General features: G+C 43.9%; 1 protein-coding gene and 1 long non-coding RNA gene across 2 annotated transcripts; both read right to left on the reverse strand.

Annotated features, from left to right (window-relative positions):
- Positions 1 to 403: 403 nt before the first annotated feature.
- LOC146173923 (mediator of RNA polymerase II transcription subunit 28-like) lies at positions 404 to 8,840 on the reverse strand. Its single transcript, XM_084583157.1, has 4 exons — positions 8,637 to 8,840; positions 7,679 to 7,745; positions 6,979 to 7,091; positions 404 to 4,528 (listed from the first exon to the last, which is right to left on the reverse strand). The coding sequence occupies exons 1-4, from the start codon at positions 8,682 to 8,684 to the stop codon at positions 4,256 to 4,258; spliced, it is 501 nt and encodes a 166-aa protein (XP_084439283.1). The 5' UTR covers positions 8,685 to 8,840; the 3' UTR covers positions 404 to 4,255.
- Positions 8,841 to 19,734: 10,894 nt separating this feature from the next.
- On the reverse strand, positions 19,735 to 25,407 carry LOC146173924 (uncharacterized). Its single transcript, XR_014702048.1, has 3 exons — positions 25,271 to 25,407; positions 23,738 to 23,980; positions 19,735 to 21,645 (listed from the first exon to the last, which is right to left on the reverse strand). It is a non-coding gene; the product is annotated as an uncharacterized LOC146173924 (long non-coding RNA).
- Between the last annotated feature and the right edge of the window lie 689 nt (positions 25,408 to 26,096).

Raw genomic sequence — 26,096 nt, forward strand, 5'->3', positions numbered from 1 at the left:
CTAATTCTGCAAGTAGTGGCATGCCATGTTTGGCACTGAACAAAGTGCTCATCATACACTTTGTGAAGTGTTCTCTTCTTTCAAACTGTTCCCAAGTGAGTACCACAACGATTGCTCAGTGTTTAGGGTGGTCTGTTACTGAGTTCAATTATTCTACCGTATTTTTCGGTGTATAAGACGTACCCCACATATTAAGAGTCAACAGAAAAATTTGATGTATAAGACGCACCTTTGTATAATATGATCCTCAATTTACCCAGGTTGGGGCAATAAGACTTGGCTATAGATGCTTCCGCAACAATTGCAAAACACTCCAGGCCTGAAATAAAACTTGTTACATGCAAATAACAGGAAGGAAAGGTAACCCTCATGCCTGAAAATACTCACACAGTGAGAGTAGCAACGCTTTATTATTACCGAAATTCATCAAAGGCTTCATATTTGGACGCATTATCAAAAAACGACAACACTGAGCCATCCGTTTCACTTCAAAGTCACTCACTGATTCTCTGATGCGTGTGGCAAAGCACACACAAGAAATGGAAAACACTTGCGCGGCAGCCACCACACAGTGTTGTAAATCGTAAACTGGAAAAGTGTGTTGGCTTGCCCTAGCTTGCCTTGACAATGTAGAAAGAGTGAGAAGCACAGAAGTTTCATCTTTTGGCATTTTGTATTACTAAATACTCTAAGTGCCTGTGAAGTGACCATAGTCACTGTAATTGCAGAAGTCGCTACTGCCACCATTTCACGATAAAGTTCACCTACGAACATAGTGCAGAAAGAAAGAAAAAACTTGCAAAGACTCCATTGTATAGGGCGCACTACCAAAATTTTGTGAAAACCGCATCCCATGTTCAAAATGCTTGAAGGGCATCATGTCCTGGTCATTTGGGTCAACTTTGAGCAGATTCAAGCGGCCACAAAATGTGAGCAGATTCAAGCGGCCACGAAATGTTACCTACAGACGGAATGTGACCTATGGACTACAACTCGCAGCAGAAGTAATCGGAGCACATCGTGACCGAAACATTTATGTACTGACTAACTGCACCGAAACATTGAGGTGCCTTATCGGTCCACCAAGAATACATAGCGCTACACACAACATCAAACAAATGCGTAGTTCTGCAGGGAGATTGTCGGACCACCGTAACATGTGGTCGTGCAATCGCTGGATCCCAAAAATGCCTCGAGCCATCTGCACAATGAAAGTGTTCGAATTGAATAAGAACTTACGTAGCTACTTCTACACGTTAGTTTACCGCAAAACGACTGTGCCCGGTTCCCTCATATTTCACTATCCTCGCCCATGTGCACATTTCTCGGCAAATTACTTCTCACCCCCACCCCTTCGTTACTGTGGTGGCTCAGTGGCATCGGCTGCTGGGGTGTGGTTGGGTGTTCTCCTTGACACGGCGTGGCAACAAAAGCTAGACAGTGCTAGCTCTGCTTGCTTTTTTTTACATCTCAGCAACATGGAAATGCTGGGATATATGTTCTTTCTTTCCCACTGTCAGCAGCATAAAGAGAATGAAGGTTTGAGTGCGGAGACTGCCGATTAGCAAGTCAGTCGTGTTCGCAGCATTTTCAAGGAGATGACCTCTTTTTACCAGGACTTTGCAATATTACAGCTTTGGTGTTCTAGTTAACTGTGAGTGGTTGTTTAATTGTGACCTCAATAAAAGCTGTGGTGCTTGTAAAACTTTACCATGTTGTTACCCAAGGTACATTTAAAGTTGGCATTTTTTTCTCTGCATTTTGTACCCTTGAACTGGCGCTTGTTTATCATTCCAAGCACTTGTTTCATGATCACCAAAATATAAAAAAAGACACCAAATTGGCAATTGACATCAATAAGTGCATTTGTAAAAATAGCAGGCAGAGTGTGCGGACAAAACGAAAAAGCAACAAGGCAAATCAAGTAACTTGCTGGTGAAGGGTAAGTTAACACAGTCATTGTTAAATCGCACTTTACCCATTTCATACCTAGAAACGAACTACCCACAAGTGAATTTAAAAACAGGAGGCCATGTCTATTGCCCACGAAACACTGACTGCATTACAAAGTTCATAAACATCCAAAAAAATATTGGATGCCTAAATTTCTCTGTTCCGTCCCAATAAAGCCTTTCTTATTACCTAAATAAAAAGCTAAACATGAGACCAAATAATAAGCTCAAGACTTTCGATATCTCTTGATCGCTTCTTTGGTTGAACTTCAAAAATTGACTCTCCTTACTGTTCAGAGAAGTAAGACACTGGCACGTCAGCCAATAGGAAAAATAATTACAATACTAAAAATGCATGATTGTGAGGAGGAGGGTAAAGGAGGGCTAAAAACTTCAAGATCTTGTCTTCACTAAAGAATGGTGCAGAATTTGGCTTATATCACTAAAGTGTACTAAAACTTGTGTATTTCCATTGCTGGTGCAACCACCAGGATAATACTTTCACAGTTGCCTTTATTCCTATACATTAAATGAAACCTACAAATATGTTGGTATCCACTTAAGGATTTAACCCGGTCCCATCACGTACATGTGTTACAAATTCAGCAAATCAAATTCTAGAGTATTTACAGCGTAACCTTTCAGTAGCCCCATTCTGTAAAACTTCTTGCTCGATTCACTTTTATTCGTCCAAAACTTGAGTTTGCATGTGCCGTGTACGATTCCTTCTATTCTAACCTTATCACCATGCTCAAATCAGTACAGAACCATGCTGCAGGATTAATTTGTTCCCGTTATTGTTATCACACTAGCGTTTCCACACTAAAATCTTGGCTCTATCTTCCCACACTAGCCTGTTGTTGCACAATCGCCCGTCTTTCCTTGTATCATAGATTTTATCGCACCTTTAACCATGATGCTCCTCCTATTATATGTGCTCTTTGCATATCAGCACTCTTTTTCCATCAGAACAGCCAACAACTGGAATGGCCTTCCATCTGAAGTAACAACCATCATCAATCCGCTTCACTTCAAAGCTGCCATCGAAGATCATCGATATCTGCATTAAACCCTACGTCCCTCGTGGACCTACCTTTGAGGAAAAATAAATAAATAAACTTATGCAAATGAGGGAGAGATAGGGCTAACAACTGAGAGGTGAGGGAGGAAAGGAAAAATGGCATTTGCCCACTTGTGACTAGTGAAAATGCAGCGTACATATGGCTGGTCAGGAGATCCATTTCCCACATTTTATGAAGCTCACTACAGTCGCATTAAGGCTAGGTAATTTTTGATCAAAACCACTTCTGTTTGCTTCTACGTCATTAAAAACTTACACAGACTGTGCAACTACAGTAGCGTGCAGTGCCTCCAGGTACGTAACAGGACAACTCTGATAGGGATTGTATGGTAACCTGTAGCAGGCTTGCACGTCTAGCATGCTCTCGTCTCCAACTGGGAGCAGACTCAGTCAGTACTGCAATTTCTTCTGTGCAGTTATCAAACACAAAGAAATGAAACGCGAGAAATGCAAAGTGCCGTGGTGGCTCGGTAGTTAAGATGCTCGACTACTATGCTGGAGTACCCGGATTCAAACCTGACCACCGGCAGCTGTGTCCTTGCTAAAGAGAGAGACGTCCTTGTGCTGTACGATGCGAGTGCATGTTAAAATCCCAAGGTGGTCGAAATTATTTCGCAGCACTCCACTACGACTTCTCTTTCTATCTTCTTTCAATCCTGCCTTACTCCCTTCCCTTATGGCGCAGTTGTGAAGTGTGACAGACACTGCTCCTTTTCTTTCCTGTAACCCCAATTTCCAAAAATTCAAAACAAAGAGGTGTGTATTTTGGCGAAAGGAAGTGGCGTCCGTGTGCTGTGCAATGTCAGCGCACGTTAAAGATCCCCAGGGGATTGGTCGAAATTACTCCCTAGCCCTCCACTATGGCTCCTCTTTCTCTCTTTCCACTTTAACTCCCACCTTCCTCCCTTTTCTTACAGCAGGTGTCCACAGAAACAAGTGTGACAGATACTGTACCTTTCCTTTCATGTGAACCAATTATTATAATTATTATGTGCATAAAGAATTACATAAGTTCTCAACAAAATGAACTGTTAAGTTGAACCTACCAAGCTTGCATGTTAATTTGATGTACCAGGGCAAATTTTGGATCAAGATTCGTTCAAATAATTCCCTGTCACAGTACCCTTCTTAACCTACTTTTAAGTCTCTGCTCCACAAACAGCCGCATTCAGCCTGGCTTTATTCTTTATGCATACATTCCATAGTAACCAGTCTAATAACCTCACTGCCTGGGACTTGGCATGCCGATGTCAGATGTAGTCTGTTCCAGGTAGGCAAGTGGACCTGGAAGGCCCTGTGCAGTGTTGCCCATAGGCATACACTGTTGGCCTTGAGTGGGCATGCCTTGCGGCATACTTCCAGGTGGCGCCTGAGGCTGCTGTCCTGGGGTGTTGCTCGTATCATTCAAAAGGCTCTGCCAGTAGAGGATCTTCTCGTTGAACTTCTGCAGGAGCTGTTTTTTGCGAGCCAATGCATTCTTGAGCCCCGTGATGTCCTGAAAAAGGGGAGAACCAGACGGGTTACCTTTCAGTCCCACATAAAAATGGATACCTGGCAGACTTCCCTCAGGCGCACCCATTTCAGGTGGAAAAGTGTGTTCGCAGTTGAATTTACGGCTGGGTTGCCGTTTCCAGCCAGAGAAAGGATGAGATCCCAGCTGGAGTTTGACTGGAGGTGTAAATTTTGCAGCCGGAAACCCAAAAATATTAGCTGGACATAATTTGCGGTTGCATAATTCAGCTAAATTCTGGCTGAAAAAGCGCGGTTTCCAGCTGGATAATTAGGGTACACATTCCATAATCCAGCTGGAAATAAGAATTTTTTTTGCCCAGGACCACTATGTTTGGCCCGCAATGGTCCCATTGGCCTTTCACTAATACCCAATTCCAAGGCTGCGAGTGGCAAGCAAACAAAAAGCGGTCTCTAAAACAGAAAAATAACTTGCTCCATTACCTATACTGCACTGAGAACGGAGAGCAAAAATTCTAATTTCAAGCAGGCTGATTTTGTGTCAAAGAAAACGTTTTTTTTACTATACACGTCAATGTTGTTCTAAACTTCGACAGCATTCCATTAACTTTAGAAACAGACTTAGACACTGATATTCATTAACGGTGCCTTAGCTAGAGGGATTACTTAGAGGGATTAGAGGAGATTAGAAGGATCAACAGTGTCTCAGAAAATGCCAACAAAACAGAGCCTTGAAATTCTAGGTGGGTCTGCTGGATCACATAGGATCACATAAGTATTATCCTGCACTGACATCAGAGAGCTTGTGCACGTTTCAAAATATCGTTGCTATGGTCCCAGTTCTATCCTGCAACCAACCTTGGGCTCAGCAGCCAAATGCCGTAATGACTGCGCCACCCCAGCAGGTGCTCTGCACTACATTGTCTTGGTTGTGGCACATGCTGCAGTGTATACAGGTTTTCTATTAAGTGCGCTTGGCAACCATGGTTTGCTGAAAGTAGATGGTTGGTTAGGCTTGACTTGGTTTATGGGGTTTAACGTCCCAAAGTGACTCAGGCTATGAGAGATGCCGTAGTGCAGAGCTCCACAAATTTTGACCGCCTGAGGCTCTTTAACATGCACTGACATCGCACGACACATGGGCGCCTTGCTTTCTTATAAACTTTGCAAGCACACAAAGTGGAAACAGTCTGCTCATCTTATAGGGGGCATATTCACGACAGCAGCTTCCTTTGAATGCTACTTCACAATGGGCACTCAATGTTCCTGCTTTATGGATACACCTACCAAGACATGACAGTGATTACTTGCTATTAGTATCTTATGCTGAAAAAAAGCATTATTATAAGTATTAATGCTATAAGTGTATATGAATAGGTCAGTGGAAGCCATCACACATATCACGAGACAGGAGTTTGAGAGCTCATGAAAATGAAAATAAAAAATATCACCATTATAACGCAACAATGTTCTATTGAAGGCAACTGCTGCCAGGGGCTAACAAGAAAGCACAGATGGCACAAAAATATGCAGTCAGTGTAACTGACATTACTCCAGAGGCAATATATCAGGAGTATGCGCAACATCTTTGAGCCCAGCCTCAGATTCCTTAACGCATTTAGCAGTGGCCGCCGCCATCACCGTGCACCTTGGCACTGCTGCTTCGTCTCTGCCCAATAGTATGGCCACTTAGCCTTCTTTACTTTCCCTATTCCACTAAATTCTTTCATTTCTGCATTTTTTCTCAACTGTTCGTGTCACCTTCTGTATACAGACACCCTCTTTGGCAATACGTGCTGTGCAACCTCAAGGCCTAGCAGCATAGACATCTTAAAGAGGAGTGAAGAAAAAAATAATACTATTTTTATACCTTCATTCCAATTATAATGTGAGATGCAACTAAGGAAAAAAACAATGTTATCTTCATGTAAATATGGCATAGAGATGTGCTCACTGCTTCAGATTCTCTACCAAATCGATCAGTCGGAAAAGTCAATGCAACATGACTACGAAGTGCTTTTTTTTTTTTCTTTGAGTGAACGCGAAAACTTCCTCATTAGAAAATATCCATTCAGTAAATCAGTTGTGACCTGTCACTGTGCTCTCAAAACTTACTATAAGGGACTGCATTGTAATGATAAAAACAACAAACAAAAAGGAAAACGTTGCAAGCCTTGCAGTGCCTGTCTGAATTAAAGTAGCACAATCACATGAGAGGTAATGCTTAAGTAAATAACAATTCTTACTCCTATTTGGCACATAGCCAGAAGCATTAATTCACAAAACCTTTGAGAGCCAAGAAATGTTGAGTATCCTCATCTTTCTTTCCAACAGTTGTTACACACAGTTTAGACACTTGCCACAATAAGCAGGTTGTTAACAAACTGTAAGTATATTGACTAAAGTTTTGCCCACAGAAAAATTTCTGCAAGATGCTGTGACCCGTTATGCTTATTTAATATGAAGAAGACTTGCCTCCATGACAATTTGCTCAGGCTTCTGAGCTGAAAGAGCCAGTCTTTTCTGGAGGAAGAAACCATCCACTTGCTTTGCAGCATCCAGGAACTTTTGTATTGCCTGCTCCACTCCTAGGAGAAAATGAGGCACATTACTTGGACAGGCCTTCACACTCACACAAAGACAAAAATAAATATTATTTGTACAGCTGTCGGCGCATGAGCACAGCTAAGTCCAACAAGATGTCTAAAACAAATAAACATCAATGCCAGAACACACATTACAATGCTCAAGCCATCGACACGTCACAAATGTTGCTCGTCAATATTTTGTTTCTTTATGCAGACAGTCTTGAGATTGCACCACCTCACGGTGAGTTAAGATGTTGCAAGTGCGGCCAAGGACTGAGGAATAAAAATGTGCCTTCTAATCTCTTGAACGGCAGTGTTTGTGGCTCTGAAGAAACGCCTATTCAGTGGTTTACAATTCTGACTCATCAGTGGACGTTTGACGCAATAAGAACAATTGTGGTTTACATTACTACTTTCTTTTGCAGTAGCAGAACGAGACATCATAGCAAAAGCTTCAAGCTGCCCAAGTGTCTCGCATTTTTTTTCTTTTCTTTTCTTTTTTTTTGCAGCAGCAGACATCATTGCAAAAACTTCAATCTGCCTTCAGTTCTACCAACTGTGGAAGTATTTGTCATCAACCAACATACCTGTCTTTACTTCTTCCGAGTCATGAACGGAAAAATAGTCTGGATTAGTGAGTGCAGCCATACATGCCTGAAAAATGAAAGTTGCATTGTTATGTCTTTGAATATGAAAAGTTGGTTGGTGATTTCAACATATCTTTTATCTTCCTCTACCCTGTATTTAATTCTTGTCAGTGATTTTTTTTTTCCACTCACATATAACAGCAGCACATATGAAAATTTTAACGTGTCAAGATATAACAACCAAGGCCACATAATAAAAAGCAACGGGCAACGATTTGAAAATATGAAGTGCCGAAAAATGCCCTACAGCTGCAACTAGTGGCATAATGCACCAACAAAATTATAAAAGCGCAGAAAAGCAAGGCCACGTGCAGATGCCAAACATTCAAAGAAATATATGGTTACCTAGCTAGCAAAGTCACGCGTCGCTTAAACAAAGCACTTTCGATAAAGCGCACGTGCGTCCACAATTTAAGCGCTTGCCGGGCTGCTCTAGGCAGCAGCCGGACAGATCGATTTCAACAAGTTCAGTTGTGCTCTAGAAAGGAGCTCGGCTGTCCACATTTGTGCCCTATGCAAATAAATTTTAGCATGGTACAGTAAGTGTCCTCCTTCAGCGTCATATCGACTTGGCCTGCGAAAAGCCATTTTCAATCAGCTTCACTTCCAAGGTATGCGCAATGCCTCCTTCAGGAGGCATATGAGGAATGTGTTATTAGCATCCCTAGCATCTCTACTGTAGTAACGAATGGAGACCTTTAGGTTAGTGGCATAAACGTTTCTGCATTTAAATGGCAATTTGTTACAAGCCGAAGATTGCATGCAAACAAAAAGAAACATCTAGCGACGCATGCAACACAGACATTTTGAATTAGCCGCGCAAAAGGCCGACTACGCAACCTTATCGAGAGAAATACAAATGCAAACGGTAGAAAAACTGAATTTGCTGGGACCATACCCGAAAAGCGTTCTCGAACACATCCACGCTGTGGTTAGACGAAGCCATATTAGACTCTTGCAACGTGGACGCTTGCTTCCCGCCAGCAATTAAGTCACCAGCGATTGCACGTTTGGATGGTACTACGATACTACTCGCAACAAATCTCAAGCAGCAATAAAGAAGAAGAAAAAAAGGGGTACCACTGCTTGGGTTTAGTGTGGCAACCGGCCGGAGAGCGAGCTGCGATGATCGCCACCCAATTCCGTGAGAGGGCGGGACGAGCAACAAGGGCTCTTCTTTCGCGTTCGGCGCGTAGCCGCTGCGGGGATACCGGGGTTACAGTACAAGGTTCTCTTTGCAGCTATTTTCATAGGTGATGCAATAGGTAGAATAATTATAAAGCGACTACTTATTCCAAGTGCTTAAACTGATCACTGTAATCTCTTTACCTCTATCTGCACATGCCGTGCACGCTTGAGAATGTTTGGGGAACAGCGCGAGAGGCTTGAATCGCTATTTGAAACTGGTTCAGCAACCTCTCACGAAGAAAGAACACTCCCACTTCTTCTCAATAAAGAGTTTCCTCCTCCTTTGTTTTTAGTGCGGACAGCCAGAAATCGTCTAGATAGATATTAACACGCATTGTCTGCGTAGTGTTTTACATTCTTTCTTTCCGTAAAAAAAAGGTAAAGTATGCTGCCGAATTGCATGCAGAGAAAAACAGTATATTCATGTCAATCGAAGCTTGAGCTTTAATTGTGAGGGCTCTTTACGAACACCTTGTTCTGTTAAAGAATTGCGCGTATCAATGTATGACTGAAAGTTTATCTTAAATCCTCAATAATGTGTAATATATCTTTCTAACCAGTGCTGGTTCTGTAGCCTTATCGTCGCTTGCACAAATTACAAACAGTGTGTTGAGCAAAACATAGATGTACAAGACAGAAAAAAAACATAATATAGCCATGCCTTTGCATGTATGATGCAGTTCTTGGCACGCATCGGCGCTCGACTACTGTTCCCAAGTATACGGGATCGAATCCCGGCCTCGGTGGTTGTGACAGTAGGAATAAGGAAAAGAAAATGCACGGGCCTGCTACTGGCTCTGTAGCTGAGCCACCTCCGCTGCCTCGTGCAGATAGAAGAGAATATAGAGAGGAAAGGAAAGGACGAGGGAAAGAAAGAGGCGCGCCGCAACAACAGCCGTCGTCCACTACCAGCGGTGGCGTGTGCAATGACGGCCTACAACAGATAAAAATTCGGTGCCAGGCTAGCCCCCTGCCGCAAGCGGCGATGACCTACCTGTACCAGCCCCATCATGGGAGAGCAGGTCGACGGCCGCTTTTCGGTGGAGACGAAAAGCAAGGCGCCCGTGTACTGTGCGATGTCAGTGCACGTTGAAGAACCCTAGGGGGTCGAAATTTCCGGAGCCCTCTACTACGACGTCTCTCATAGCCTGAGTCACTTTGGGACGTTAAATCCCACCAACCAAACCAAACCAAACAAAAGTGACAAATACAAAAATATATACATGAGTAGCACTTATACAAAATGCTTGGTTTGGTTGGTTTATAGGGTTTACCGTCCCAAAACAACTAAGGCTATGAGAGACGCCGTAGTGGAGGACTCCGGAAATTTCGACCACCAGGGGTTCTTTAACGTGCACTGACATCGCACAACACACGGGCGCCTTGCTTTTCGCCTCTGTACACTTTAATATATGGAGGAATTCAAATGCTCCGTGTGTGTGGAGCAACATATGAGTAATCAACCGGACGCACTTGCCAACTATCCTTTAACTATAATCTGGCTATAATCGTTCCCCAAGTAAATATTGCTTTTTTTTTCATTTTAGATTTTTGTCGCAGTTCGTTTATTTTGCCAAAAGCGAAGCCACAAAAGGACTTTAAATTTGATTACTTGAAGTGCGAGCTGTTTCCCGTGCGTTCGGACTCCAAGTTTGAAACCTCACACATAAGGGTGCATAAAGGTTTCAAAATCTGTAGTGGAAGATGTACTGAATTTTCTTAATCATAATGAACAGTGAATGAATCCTGCAGTGTAAAACTACACTGGAAAGGCATATAGATGGGTACTAAAAACCGCCTAGGCCAAATTTATAAGTAAATTGTCATAGCTACGAGCTGGGGAGCGCACAGCCCCAGCTGCGGAGCTGGTTACGAGGGCAATGGTGGCGACGCCGACGACGACGCGAAACGCAGGAAAGTAATATACGTAGCGAAAAGCAGTGACTACCTCGGGATCAGAAGTTAATTTCTCCAGTCTACTGCGCCGTTCGCCAGCAGCGAAACTCTCCTTGGCTTCTATGTTGAGCTCGTCTAAGTTCACCGGCGTTCTATAATTCGTTTACATGAAAGGAAAGGCGCAGCATCTGTTACTCGCGAAAGGTAAGAGGTGCCGCCCGGCGGTGTTGGAGCGCACTCGTTCCCGCTTGGTCCTCATAGCTGATGGCAGATGGGTGACGTCACATCCTTGATGTCACCCTAATTGAGTGACTTAACTATTTTAGTCTTTGCTACTTTCAATTTGCACGCCAATCGAGTATTTGTCACTCGCGGATCCCGCTATTATCCTCACGATAGACAAGCGGAATTATGAAGGTGGTCAAGGGTGGCTGATCCTAGCCCTGATGGGGCTGGGACTGGTAGGTCACCGCCGCTTGGGGCCGGGGCTAGCCTGCCACCGATTTTTATCTGTTGTAGGCAGTCATTGCACCCGCCACTGCTTCGGTGGTGGACGATGGCTGTTGTTGCGGCGCGGGTCTTTCTCTCCCTCTCCCTCTTCTTTTTATTTCTTCTCTACTTGCTCTCTTCTGTCCGCACAAGTTCTCCCCTGATGGGGCTGGAGCAGGTAGGTCACCGCCGCTAGCGGTGAGGGCTAGCCTACCACCGAATTTTTATCTGTTGTAGGCCGTCATTGCACCCGCCACCGCTTCGGTGGTGGACGACGGCTGTTGCGGCGCGTCTTTCTCTCCGTCTTCCTTTTATTCAATAATGGCAGCGTTTGGGCGAGTTGGTTAGACATGTTAAACCTGGAAAGCGCATAAAAAACACAACGGACAACAGCAAGAGACAGACACACGAGCGCTCGTGTGTCTGTCTCTTGCTGTTGTCCGTTGTGTTTTTTATGCGCTTTCCAGGTTTAACATTCCTTTTATTCTCTATTTTCTCTTCTGTCTGCACGAGACAGCGGAGGTGGCTCAGCTACAGAGCCAGTAGCAGGCCCGTGCATTTTCTTTTCCTTCTTCCTACAGCCACAACAACGAGGCACCGGAGGTGGCTCAGGGGCAGAGCAAATAGCAGGCCCGTGTATCTTCTTTTCCTTCTTCCTACAGCTACAACAACAACAACGAATTATGAAGAGCGTTTCACGACACTGGGCGTGTCGCAACGGTAAAGCGCCTGGTTGATGAAGGTTTGACTCCCGGATGAAGACAATTTTTTTTTAATGGGGAAGCGCTGCTAGGCAACGCCGGCTGAGCTTGGCGAGGAGGCTGCGCAGCTGATTGATCGATTGACTAAAACTTTAATTTACACCGATTTAGGAGGCCCCCTACTTCCCGCTCCTGGCACGCAGGCCTGAGGAACGGGAGCTGGAACTTCCGCGACTAAGGACTGGCGAATATACATTGGTTATTCGCGGCCTCTGCCGCCAGGCGGACGGCTTTTTGTTGGTCAGCGGGGACGTCGCTTCGCAGCAGGGTTACCCAGGCTTCTCTACTTTTAATGTTGTCTCTAGCGCCCGGAGATTTAGGGCATTCCTAAAGTATATGGTCGAGGGTCCCCCTCGCTTCGCAGGCTTTGCATTTATCATTTTTTCTCTCATCTATCTGGGTGTGAAACAACCATAAAGTGTTTGGGAAATTTCCGGCTTGTAATCGCCGCCAGGCTATGGTCTCTTTATTATTTAAGCTAGGATCCGGTGGCGGCATCAGACGTCTTCCTAATCTATAATTTTCGATTATTTCTTTATAGATTTGCAAACGTTCGTCCATCGCCTGACAGTCGGGCGGCTCCGCGTTTGTCCGGAAGTAGAAATCTCGGGCTAAATCATGGGCCGCCTCGTTGCCGGGGACGGACGTGTGTGCTGCGACCCAAATTAGGGTGATTTTCCGATCGATTTCAGCTACAGCTGTTAGAATGCGGGTGGCTTCTTGCGAGTCCCTGCCTTTTCCGATATTCCAGAGAGAAGTTTTACTGTCGATAAGGATCAATCTAGCCAGCGAGGCAGCGGAGGTGGCTGAGCTACAGAGCCAGTAGCAGGCCCGTGTATTTTCCTTTCCTTCTCCTTTGCTTTTTGTCTCCATCGAAAAGCGGCCTCGGCGGCCGCTTTTCGATGGAGGCGAAAAGCACAGCGCCCGTGTGCTGTGCGATGTCAGTGCACGTTAAAGAACCCCAGGTGGTCGAAATTTCCGGATTCCTCCCCTACGGCGTCTCTCATAGCCTGAGTTAGTTTGGGACGTTAAACCCCACAAACCAAACCAAAGCCACAATAACAACAACAACAACTGTAGGAAGAAGGAAAAGAAAATGCACGGGCCTGCTACCGGCTCTGTAGCTGACATAGAGTTTCCTACTCTTACCTAGAGGGAAAGCTGGGCTGCCATCTATGGGAGTTTACATGGAGTATCCAGACGACCGGTTCAGCCACCATGGGCGCTCAAAGCATCATGGGCCGGAGAGCTACCGAGTGCAGAACTACAACTTTTGGCCAAAACTAATGCAAAGATAAAAGTTGTTCTACAGTAAATAATGTTCTAACATTCAATTTTGTGACTATAAATTGCAAAAAGAGAGAGAAACAGCATGTCAGTGCGAAATTTATCCAATATAAGCGATCGCTCGCTCTCCTATTGGCTGAGTATTAAGCTGCGCGGAAACCAAAATTTCGCACCTGTTGAGCATACCATAAAAAGAAAAAAGTTTTTGAAAATATATACGGTTGCTTATTTACTTCAAGAAGATTTTGATGGCATTTTAGAAAACCGAAACTGTTTATTGGCGCAGTCTTCTGTTGCGTTTGCACTACTGTGGCTTTTGCGCACTACGTTTGTAGTCTGCTACTGCTCGTCTGCTCGCTACCTATAAGCGCGCGGCGCGCGCTATTTGACGGCTCTCACCATGTCTTGGCGTTGTGCGTACGGACTCTGCAAAGAGAACCACAAAGTACGAAGCGGAAGCCTGTCCTATCACAAGTAAGTACCTGGCGTATATATTTACCACTGCTTATCACGTTGGTATTTCAGTGAATTCGTGAAGTCGCGTCTGCAATGCGCGCGGTGACTGCCCGGCTTCGAAATGGGTGGGAAAATTTCAACTGCGGGTAAGGTAACTGTAGCTTGTCGAAGTAATTGGCGCTTCTAAAAGGCAAGTGTCGGCACGAGAAATGTGCAGAGTTTGACAGTAGCAGGTTCTGAAGTTTAAAATTCACAACAAAAAAGCGTTCTTTCATTTTCTCACCTGTTCATTGCAGCTAGCAAGTTAACTCTAAAATACAAAAAAAAAAAACTTTTTTTTTTCGGTTTCTCACCTGTAGCAAATGTGTTCAATGCACAGGTTCCCACTGGACAACTCCGACTTACTTTCGAAATGGCTGCAAGCGATGGGGCAACCAGACTTCAGGCCCAGCAGATACCAAACACTTTGCTCGGCTCATTTCTTAGCAAGCGATTTTAGAGCAGGGCGTCAACAATGTGTGCTTCATGAAGGAGCAGTGCCATCGCAGTTTCAACACAACACTGGATGCACACAGGTAGTTATGCACACTTGCATGTACTTTTGGGGGGTTTCAACAATTAACAAGCACGTATCTTAAAAAAGAATAGCTTGTAGAGGCCAAATGTCAATATACAGTTTCTTGGCTCGGCACAGAAAAAATGAAATTTATCTTCTTTGCCAAGATGATGCAGTGCAGGCACAGCACTAATCAGGAAGTGATGCAACTTACTGTAGTTGCCATGGAGGATGGTACCATTAATATTACCATTAATATTTAAAAACATTGAGCACATTCAGCAGGTACCTATAAAGTTGTGTGGGATAATGTGACACTACAACTTGAGACAACCTCTTGGCCTGATTTATTACAAGTGGCAATGGTCTTACACCACAGATTTTAAAGACGTATGGCAATTGCAGACAAGTAAGTTTAACATGGACGCCTTTTGCTCCCAGGAAGTACCACAGCACAGTGGATGTGCTGACACGGCTTCACAGGAACAACCAACACCACCACCAGGCTCAGGAGACATACCATATGCTGCAATCTCCCTGCCAACAGTTCAACAGCCATCAACCAGTCACCAAAACTCAGCAGTAAAACATGACCACACATACAGCCGCGAAATAACCGAGGACAGGGTGAAGCTGCTGGAAGAAGGTCTTACGTCTGCCCGAAAGAAATTGAAAGTGCTGCACGAAAAAACAACAAGATATGAGAAAAAAAGTGGAACATTACTGAATGTCATTGAGGAGATGAAGGCGAAAAATTTGATTTCCCAAGAAGCTGAAAAAAAGCTTGAAGAGTTTCAGAACCTCCCACAAGAAATTCTAAAAGGATGGGGAGAAAATGCAGCTGCTGAGCATTCCTGTCGCAGGAGGTATAATGACGAGATGAAAAAATTTTCTTCCACACTTTACTACTATTCGCCACGGGCTTATGAATACTTGGGCAGGCTGTTTCCTATGCCTAGTGCACAGGCGATCAGGAAATGGCTACAAGTTGTAAGTGGCTGGCCAGGCTTCACTGCTGAAGTACTCAATGATCTAAAGGTCAAACATGGGCAAGATTCACCACGGGAGCGACTGTGCTCTATACTACTTGACGGGATGAGCATAAGGAAGGCATGTGAGCTTGATGCTTCCAGTGGCCGTCTCATCGGTTATGTAGACCTGGGGCACTCGCCAGAAAATGAAGATGTCAATGATGCACCACTAGCAACAGAGGCACTAGTGTTCATGGTCGTTGGCATAGCAGCACCGTGGAAGATGCCATTTGGTTATTTTCTCAATGCTGGCCTCTCCGGGGAAGTGGTCAAGAACTTGCTGCTTGATGCCATCCACTGCATAACTGAGTGTGGACTGACAGTAGTGGCCGTCGTATGTGACTGCCTCAGCGCGAATGTGTCAATGGCAAAGCTGCTTGGATGCCAGGTTCACGAGCATTCATACAAAGACCTGAAGACCTTCTTTCCCCACCCAGAAAATCAGCATCAAAAAATCTTCATGCTATTTGATGCCTGCCATGGCATAAAGCTGCTCAGGAATCTCCTTGGCGACAAAGGTGTTCTAGTCAGCAGCTTCTATGGGGTAAGAAATACTATATTTTAGCAATGAGAACTGATAAGTGTATTCAGCTGTCAACAAAAAGAGAAATTTGAAGGGCACTTAAGCTACGTCTTTAAGAGTATGCTGCGACAGCATTAATGACTCTTGTCTGCAGCTGCTCTTGTGGATGCACACATTTTGTTACTCGCTCAATCACTAATTCTGTAATTTATGCCTCTATAATATCACATACACTCATTAGCATATAGTTGTAAGTTACCATACTGTACGGGTGACCAAGGGACAAAAATATAAAGCACCAATTCAACAAAGCCATATGATGTGCCTGTGTGGCCTAAGGACAGCACATTTGATTGGGAATCCAAGGGCGGTGGGTTAGATTTTCATCTCCTCCCAACATGTGGTCTTGTGATGTCACATAACCCTATCGGTGGCCCATTGTTTCACCTACGAACTCGCATAGTTGTGGCCATGACTTTTCAGCTCGCAATGCTGGCAGCAGCAATGCTAGAAATATTTGCTGCAGAATGGGACCTTTAATGGTGTTGTGTTAAAACAGCTTATGCACTGCCTCTATAAAATATATTAAATAGCCTGCTGTTCATAGTTTCCCACACAAGCTAAAGCCACTAACACAGCTGCACTTACAAATGTGAAGACTAAGGGAAGTGAAAAGAAGTTTAAATGACTGTAAATGACTAAGCTATAAGGAATAACATTCACATCAGGCTTGTATGTCTGAAAGACAATGCCCTTGCTAGTGCCAAAGCTTTGTTCATATAGCATGACTAGGCTACCGAAGCAAATAGCATAAATACAGTGGCTGCGTTTAAAATAAAAGTATGTAGCTGACGAACATTTTGCTTTTATGTCAAGCAAAAATTTCCTTTTGCTTGAATTTAAATCTTGAGTGACATTATGGAAAATAATATAAAACAAACCATTAAAGAGGCTGTGCTCACTGTAATCACTTTTCATAATAATGAACGGCCTAAGGGAAGATAGGTACAACTGTTTTGCCGACAGGCATTCATCTGTAACAAAATTATATTTGGACCAAAAGTTGTAGTTGATAGTAGTATTGCATCTTGTTTAAAAATGATTTGTTGGTTTATAGGGTTTAACATCCCAAAGCAAATGAAGCTATGAAAGATGAAATAAGGGGGCTCCAGAAATATTGACCATCTGGGTTCTTTAACATGCACAGACTGTAATCGCACACTGGCGCCTATCTTTTCGCCCCCATCGAAAAGCTGCCACCACCACCAGGAGTCAATCTCACATCATTGGGCAGTCGTGCACCCTAACCACTGAGCTACCACGACAAGACGTTTACAGAAAAAAAGATGGCCTTCAGCAAATGTACTAGCATTTGAAAATTTGCTCCCATCTAGCTTATAACCTGGTCTGCAGTGAAAGTAACCTCCTCAACATAACTATGCGGAAAGCAATAGCATAAGGCAAGTGCAATTATACTGCTGTGCTCCTTTAACGAAATCATTCATGCAATGTTTTTCTACTCAACTCTCCCTGTTCAAGGATATCCTTCACTCTGCCGCTTAACTCATGCTTTATGGTGCTTAATGTCCCAAAGTGAAGCCAGTGTAGCAGAGTTCCAGATAATTTCGACCAGATAGATTTATTTATTATGCACCAACAATGCACAGCACAAGGCTGTCTTGCATTTCACCTCCACCAAAACATGACCACAATAACTGGGGTCAGTCACTGGCCGCCCAACTCAGTGATTAAGCACTGAAACCCCCGAGCCACTGCAGCATGATATGCTTAACTCAGTAATGAAAAATTATACGGTGGTAGAAGATTAGTCAAGATTTCAACTGTGCTTTGCGGTGAATATTACCTTAGGATACTGCAGAAGTAAAACGACATGGATGTCATTTTAACACTGCAGAAACTAAAGAAAGGCAAACAAGCTGTTTAGTGTTCAAGAAACTGTAAATGCCAAGGCAGTTAAGATGGCTTTGCAATTAACCCAAAATCCTGTGCCCCTTTACTTCACAGACTGTCCGGTGGGAACACATTGTGCGCCTCCATGAGCTGCAGGATAAGGAAGGGCTACGTGCAGCCAACAAACTTTCAAGAGCCCACATTGAGTACTATCGACAGGTGAGGTAACCTCTGTAAGGTCGCCAGCAGAAGTTTAATATCCTGCTTTTTTCTTCCTTTAATAGGTGATGAAAGTTAAGCTAGCCGCACAGGTATTCAGCAGCTCTGTCAGCAAGGCCCTAGAGTTTGCCTCACGGCTGCAACTCCCAGACTTTGAAGACTGCAGTGGAACAGCCAAGTTTATTGCCATGGTTGATCGGTAAGACCTACGATAGGTTGCTTTGCATGTATTTTGTAAGGTACTGTAAACAATGGCATATGGTTAGGTTAACGCAAAAACAATTTTCAGGACATAAGGTATGCAAAACCTCTAACTGTCCCACTTTAAACAAGGAGACATAAATCAATAAGACAATGTTTTATTTACCTTAAGGCTAATTCTTAATGCTACAAGGGTCACAACTCGGACAGGTCTAGCAATGCTGAACATGTTTAAATTTCTCTGCCTGTATCCACAGATTGTGATGATTAAGGAAGCGGCTGAAATGAAAATAATCAGGATCTAAAAATAGCAATTCAAGGAAAAACAAGCCACAGTAAAATAAGAAAACGACCAACAAAATTTTATGGTGTAATGATTTCACACTAAATGGCAACCTTAAGAAGTAGTAAGCAGCAACTAACTCCAGTTACAGTCAGAGATGAAGCCTGTTCTCTGCACAAGTCCTTCATTTGTATTTGTGTGGGCAAGGCACTATTGGCATGACAGTGCGCTATTACAGCTCCGATGTCTCAACATAGTGAACACCTTGCCTTTAGCCCACCTTGTCTATTTATAGTAAGCGCTTGTTTTTTGGCTAACAAATTGTGCAGACGAAACGTTCAGACGAAAATGCTTACACAGCCAGGCAACTGGCAGATACCCTGTAAATAGCTTTCTGTTGTTCAAAACCCCTATGGCTAGCTTTGGGGTATCTCTTAATGACCTATTTACATGTACAAGCAATATCCTATTGAGCTCGGGCCTATAGTATAAGCCTGTAAAGGGTAATGTTTGTAATATAACAATGTATAAAATACATGCATGTGCACAGTTTACATTTGCACAGGTATCATTAAAGGATATGTGCCTGAAACTAGACATATCTCAACTATGCTCACTTCAGAAAACCCTCTTTTGGGCCGCCTGCACAAGGACTGAATGCCTATGACATGATGCCGCAGGTGCCGTCATCTACAAAGGCACCAGTTTCTGGGTGATGCACCTCTGGTGACAGCACTCCACAAACCTTGTGTCACTGAGACATTGAGAATATGCCTGTATAAGGTTAATGGCAGTAATGTGCAAATATTTAAGCAGAACTTAGGTCTTGCTTATACATAAATTCTTAGAAAATGAGATGCCTATCATAGCATATGAAAATAAAAATTCATATATCATATTATGCTTTACGAACATGAATAATTCATTCAGCTTGCACTGGTGTACAAGAATATGCAGAAAGCTAACCATTTAGCATTATCTTTCAGGACATTTGACCACTTAAACTCCTGCAACCCAACAGCCAAAGGGTTCAAGGCACCACTGCGGCCGTCAACACTCCAGTATCAAGGAGAGGTGATGGAGGTTGCAGGGAAGCAACTAATGGACCTTCGGCTACCAGATGGAACACCGGTAGCTCAAGACGGCAGGCGCATGTCTGTGATTGCACTAGCATTCACGCTGAAGAGTGTGTCACAGCTGGCAAAGACACTCTTTGATGCTGAACTATGCAGGTGAGTGCGCATCTATGCTACAGTCACATGCTGCATATCCCTAAACAGTTCACTGACAACATTAACTCAGTTCATGACGCAAAATGTCATGTGCGCACATTGAGTTTTTGTGCATTTTGGCATGCTCATTTTTTGTGTTTCATATAATTGTCAGCAACTAGATTGTTAACACTGGTGTTATGATGTGATACTCGTAATAATTAATAGAAAAGACCAAGAAATAGCCTACACTAGGATACTCAACACTGTGTGTGTGATTCTGGCAGTGAACAAGCAGCGCGTATATATTGCTTGATTATTCCAACTACAGCTATTGAGACGGCAGGGCTAAAAGACAAATTAAGACACAAGCACACCAGCCCTTTTCCCTTTAGCAGAGACGAAAGTCTTCACCATGGAGTGGGAAATAGGGCAACACTCAATGTTAACGCTTCACATGCACTGACAAATCACAAAAAGAAACATTAAAAAAAAGTGATTACTGCTAAATGCCATAACCTGACCTTTTTCATAGCACTTATAGAATCCTTTATGCAGTATATTGTTCGTCTAGTTGGTTTATGCTTCATTAGTGACCTTCATTCATACAAAATAATAAACAATTTCAACTTAATTTCTTGAACCCATCCCGTATTCAGTTCGAGCTCTATTTAAGCAAATGAGTACAATTGCAAGCAAATGAGTACAAGTACATAAAGAAACAAGGCAGGTTATAGTTACACCGACATGCTTTTTCACACTGCAAATATAGTATGCAGCAAGGTTTGCCTCCAAACACACAGGAGTGCTGTAATGGCCAAAATGAGTGTACTGGTATGCGTTTCACTGCTGTGGTAAGTTAGATAAAAGTAGATAAGAGTTAGCAAAATTTTTCACGCCAAAGCTGCAAATCAAGCTGGAGACGGTGTTGCTTCAAATACGCTTCCTCTATCCAGTAAAAGGGCACAAAACCTGATGCCGTGCTTTGGTTGTAAAAACATTTTTAGGCTTTTGCATAACTTAAGTAATGATATATCTAAATTCATGCCGCCAATTGTATGCAGCCATAGGGGTGCGCAGGGTTCAGCATTAGGGCGAGCCAAGTTTCAACACAGTGCCCCTCGCACTTAGTTGAAACCAAAATGCAGCGCAAAGATGAAGACTGGTTACAAAACATTTATCTTCATCATCATCAGCCTGACTATACCCACTGCAGGGCGAAGGCCTCTCCCATATTCCTCCAATTTACCCAGTCCTGCGCTAGCTGCATCCACTTGACGCCTCCTAACTTCTTAAACTCATCCGTCCACCTACCTTTCTGCCGCCCCCTGCTGCGCTTTTCTTCTCTGGGTACCCTGTTTGTTACCCTAAGCGACCATTGGTTATCCTCTCTTCACACTACATGTCCTGCCCATGCCCATTTCTTCTTGATTCTTCTTCTTGACATTTATCTTATAGTGATGGAATACAACAAGCACTTAAACATGTATAAAAAACAAAGCACCTTTTGCCATGGATGCAGAAGATAGATGACATTAATGGTAGTACACCGGGTAAATTGGAGGAATATGGAAGAGGAGTTCGCCCTGCAGTGGGTATAGCCCGGCTGATGATAATGATGCAGAACTAAAAATGATGCAACGAAACGCTTCCTGAAACAGTTTCTTGAGTCCTTGGCTTTCCAGAGGCAAGGGTGGCAAGTAAGCAGTTCTTGAAACACATCACGGGTCCTCTGCTGTAAGCATCGACAAAAAACTTGCACGGCCAATAACTCTCCAAATGATGACAGAGGTCCGAGATAATAAACGTACAGAGCAGATCTGGCAACCACCTTAGAGGATTAGGGGGCAGCCGCTCCTGGTGCACATGTCTATGCTTGCAATCTTTGCCTCTTGCTTTATCACATGCACCAAGCAGAGATAAACAGTGCTAAATGTGATTCCTAATACTGTTAGTGCTGTACAGACAGAGCAAACTCAATAATAGGAGAATCAGCACAGCACAATAAATGTTTACTTAGCCTCTGCAATGGTGGCAATCTAATGTGTGCAGTGCTCACCAGTACTTTTGACATTCTTTTATGCAAGAAATTCAACTTCTCATTTTTCTCGGCGCATACTCAGTGGGCAGAAATTTTCCCATAGTAGATCAAATCTTCTATTCTGTACTTAATGATGTCACACAAAAAAATGAGAACTATTTATTTTACCACAGAATTTTCATACTTTCATTGATAACGGCAATATCCTAAACTTCATTACACATCTGGTTGCTACAGAAAAAGAACTAGAGGGATTCAACACAGCTGTACCGGATGTTGAATTGTTGATATAAGACACACGGCTGGTTTCAAATTGTTTATTTCAGTGATTTCTTTAATGCTGTAATGAATAATAACATAGCCACTGTAGTAAACTGTTGCAGTTTCTTTTATAAGCAAAAATTAAAAATGGTCTAGAAGAAAGGAAAGGTGCAGTCCATGTCACACTTCTCGGTGGACACGTGAACCATGCCATAAAAGAATGAAGGAGGCATTGAAAGAAGAAAAGAAAGAGCTTCAATATCAAAGGGCTGTAGAAAATAGCGGCAGCCAGCTAAATTTAACAACCACTGCTTATGTAATGTGCCTGGCCCACCAAATCTGGTGCATTTGGTCACAGCGCACACATATGGGACAAAAGACAAAGGTTGCATGTGTGTGGAACCACTGTCTTTTGTCCCATTCACGTGCGCTGGGACCACATCATTCCGTACCAACTCGCCAAGATTTCCACTTCACTCTAACCTGTCATCCACTCATGCCACTCATGTTTGAATTGGCACCACCTTAAGAATAGTGTTCCTATGGAGGCTCCCTAGTTCGAATGCGGTTACTGATGATGTGATGTCACTGCAGGTTGTAAAGATCTGTAGGTGTCTGATGTCATTGCAGAGCCATCTACTATGGCAGCTCTTTTTCTTCCTCCTTTAACTCCCTTCTTCTTTCTGTTACAATGTGGTTCAGGTGTTCACCAGGAAATGTGACAGATACTGTGTCTTTCCTTTGCAACACCCTAAGAATGGTGTCCATATGGAGGCTCCCTGGACTACCCCTCCTCTCCATGGCAGCAGGCATGTGGCACAGCATACGTGCCCAGCAACACTTGAAATTGCGGCATCAAATGATCCTAACGAACGTGGGCAGCGGAGCATAAAAGCTGTAGGCAAAGCTACCCGTTCCTCTGCCACCTTCACTGAGTCACTCTATGAGTGAATGTTTTTTATGCTCCCTTTAATCTGCCTACACCTGAAAATAATCCTTCTACCATGCATCCAGAAAGCAAGCAATGAACCAGTATCTGCAATCCAAATAAAGAGCTTAAGGATACCGTGCCATGCCTTCACTGTTCAGTTACTGTCATGACTATGCACACAATGCATACACTTTACCGAAAGCCACATTTTTTTATCATGATTCGGGGGGGGGGTTCGCCTTTACACAATATGCGGTCCCATGCGTAGAAGTCAAATTACTTGCAACTTTCAAACTACTAGGAGAGTGTAGGGACACCACACTGAAAGCTGTTTCAAATGGCACATTGTTGCAGAACAGTGTGTGCTGGAAAACAATGCTCATAGTAACAGGCCGCTGTTATCACCTGGCAACCCCTAGAGGAGAGTGCTGCACAAGACAATGTGTGGATATGAGAACCACACTGATTTTTTGTTAATGTTTCATATTATCTGCTCTCAAGTTAGGGGAGCAGCCCTAAGCAGCCCTGGAGCAGCCCAACATCAGTCACAACTTGTCTCCCACACATACAGAAATACCGAGAAAGCAATAAAGAGGAAGGGGACAGATACCAATTACAGGTACACATTGGTACCCAACAGAGGAAAGCTGAAAGGATAGAAAAAGATTAGCCAACAGAACAATATTGGGAGTTCAAAAAGGGACACATGAGCTCATAAATAAATTCACAAAACCACTGCGCTCCTCACACATACCATCCACCGTGTTGCTTGCAGGTACATTTGCACGAGGAGGCTCACACAGGATCCCCTGGAGATGTATTTCAGCTGCATCAGGCAGCGCGGTGGCTGGAACAACAATCCGTCGCCTGCCCAGTTCCGGCATGCCTACCGAAGCACTATTGTGCATGCAGCTGTGGTTGCTTCAAGGAACTGCAACGTCTCCACAGAGCTGGAAGGCATTTCCTTATCCAGGAGCCAGCGACAGCAGATCAGGCCCTGCATGGAAGACAGCTGCTATGGATTTCAACTGCCAACATCTACACTGCCACAGTTGCTGCTTGACCACGACTACTTTGCTCTAAGCGAATTCAAAAGCAAAGTGGTTGAGTATATAGGTGGCTACGTCGTCAGGGCAATTAGCAGCACCCTTCATTGCGCTGAATGTGCTGCTCTCCTTGTGTCCGACAGCATAAGTAGTCTGTTAACATTGATTAAGAACCAGGGCGGCCTCATTGAGCCATCACGCTTTGTCCACGCTGCAATGCATGCTGCTGAAAGAATGCTCCAGCAAACACCAGCTGTTGAAAAGCATAATGTGACTGAACTCACACTAAAAGCGTTTAGAGAATTTGTGCAGCAACACAAAGCCATACTGGAGGAATGTGCACACTACACTGAAGATCCACACCATGTCATCACCCTGACACGAGTGGTGCAAAAAAAGTACATTCGATTACGGCTCCGAGAGATTGCCCGCCGTGTCACCGAGAAAAACCGTGGTGCTTATGTCAGGCATCAGTTCACAAAACGTGTGCTTTTTGCACACCAGTGAACAGTTTGCCCATGCCCTTTCTGCAAAAGTGCTTTTTTTTTAAATTTTCTTCAACGATTTACGTTCAACACGTTAACTATTACAGTGTGCAGCATTCATCCTTAAAGGACCAGCTTTTAGGTTAGGGAATCACTTTTTTAAGCACATCGTTTTTGCTTAGTGAACAACTGCCAGCTAGCATTTCTGCCCAGGCACGCATGTGGATTGAAAGAGTGAATGCTAAAACTGACAAATGGCACTTCTGGCCAGGCATCTGTGTGCACTGAGAGAATGAATGTTAAAACTGACAACTGGCATTTCTGCCAAGGCACTTGTGTGGATTGAGACAGTGAATGTTAAAACTGACAACTGGCATTTCTGCCCAGGCACTTGTGTATACTGAGAGAGTGGATGCAAAACTGACAACTGGCATTTATGCCCACACACTTGTGCATACTGTGTACTAAGAGAATGGATGTAAAAACTGACAACTGGCATTTATGCTTAGCTACTTGTGTGTACGCAATAGTGGATGCTGTGAAGTGGTCCCTGTAAACACTGAAGCCACTCATGTGGGCTCCGAGTAGACGCTGTGGAGTGGTCCCTGCTTGTGACATCTGCGGGTTGTGCACCGACAGTGCAAAGTTACAAGAGTGGAATGTGTGTGGTGTTCGTTCAAAGTGAAGTGAGTGTGTGAAGTGTTTCTGCTGCATGACAGCGTGCCCGTGTTTTAACGTTTTTGCCTTGACACTCACCTAGAAGTGGCCACTCAGGTCACAGCAAAAAACTTTTGGGGGGAAGGGCAGGAGAAGTCGAGCCCTGGGGTCGTAGCTGTGCCCCGCCGCTCTCGCCTCCTCGTGGTTCCCCCTGGGAAACGCTGGGGCATTGGCAAAAGCCTTATTGGCATCAGCCTTTGCCTCAGTAGGCCAAAGAGAGCGGGAATCAGTGCCTGATCAAGCATTCTTAGAGGTCGTATAGCCCACAAGCCGTCTAAATTCAAGGATGAAGCAAACGACTGTAGGCAATATTAAAACAGCTATGCATAGGAATAAACGTAACAGTGCGCGAAACATGCAAAATATTGAAAAAGAGATGGTAAAGGCCTAAATGTGCATACGAATACCAAGGTTACCACGATTAAGAAGTTAGGAAAATTGGGGTTTGAATGCACGACGAGCACCACTTTGCGTGCGCTGCCTCAGCTTGTTCATGCGCAACAGGAATTTTATCGGTGTCGCCGAATTCAAGCAAGCGCTCGGATTTTATCGAATCGAGCAATAGTACGCAGCGGTGAATTGGTCATTCGGCAGGTAAGCCCAGCCAGGCTTGATGTCAAATTCGCGTTCGCAAGTTTCAATTATGTATAGAAAAAAAAAGCGGGCGGCTAGTTGGATGAAAGTAAAGTTTTAACTATCCAGAAGGGCACCTTTAAGACAGATGGGCCTTTGGCGCATATGTCACACTACAAATTGGAGTGCTTACTCGGCGCCTATATTGAAAAATGAACAAAGTGCTAGCGAAAACAAGCAAAGGTTTGCGTAGGTGCCGCGTCCGCTATCAGCTGCGATGGGGAGTAAAACA

The sequence above is a fragment of the Amblyomma maculatum genome, chromosome 11 (genome assembly GCF_055883805.1).
Source record: "Amblyomma maculatum isolate TAMU_Amacu chromosome 11, ASM5588380v1, whole genome shotgun sequence".
NCBI lineage: Eukaryota > Metazoa > Arthropoda > Arachnida > Ixodida > Ixodidae > Amblyomma > Amblyomma maculatum.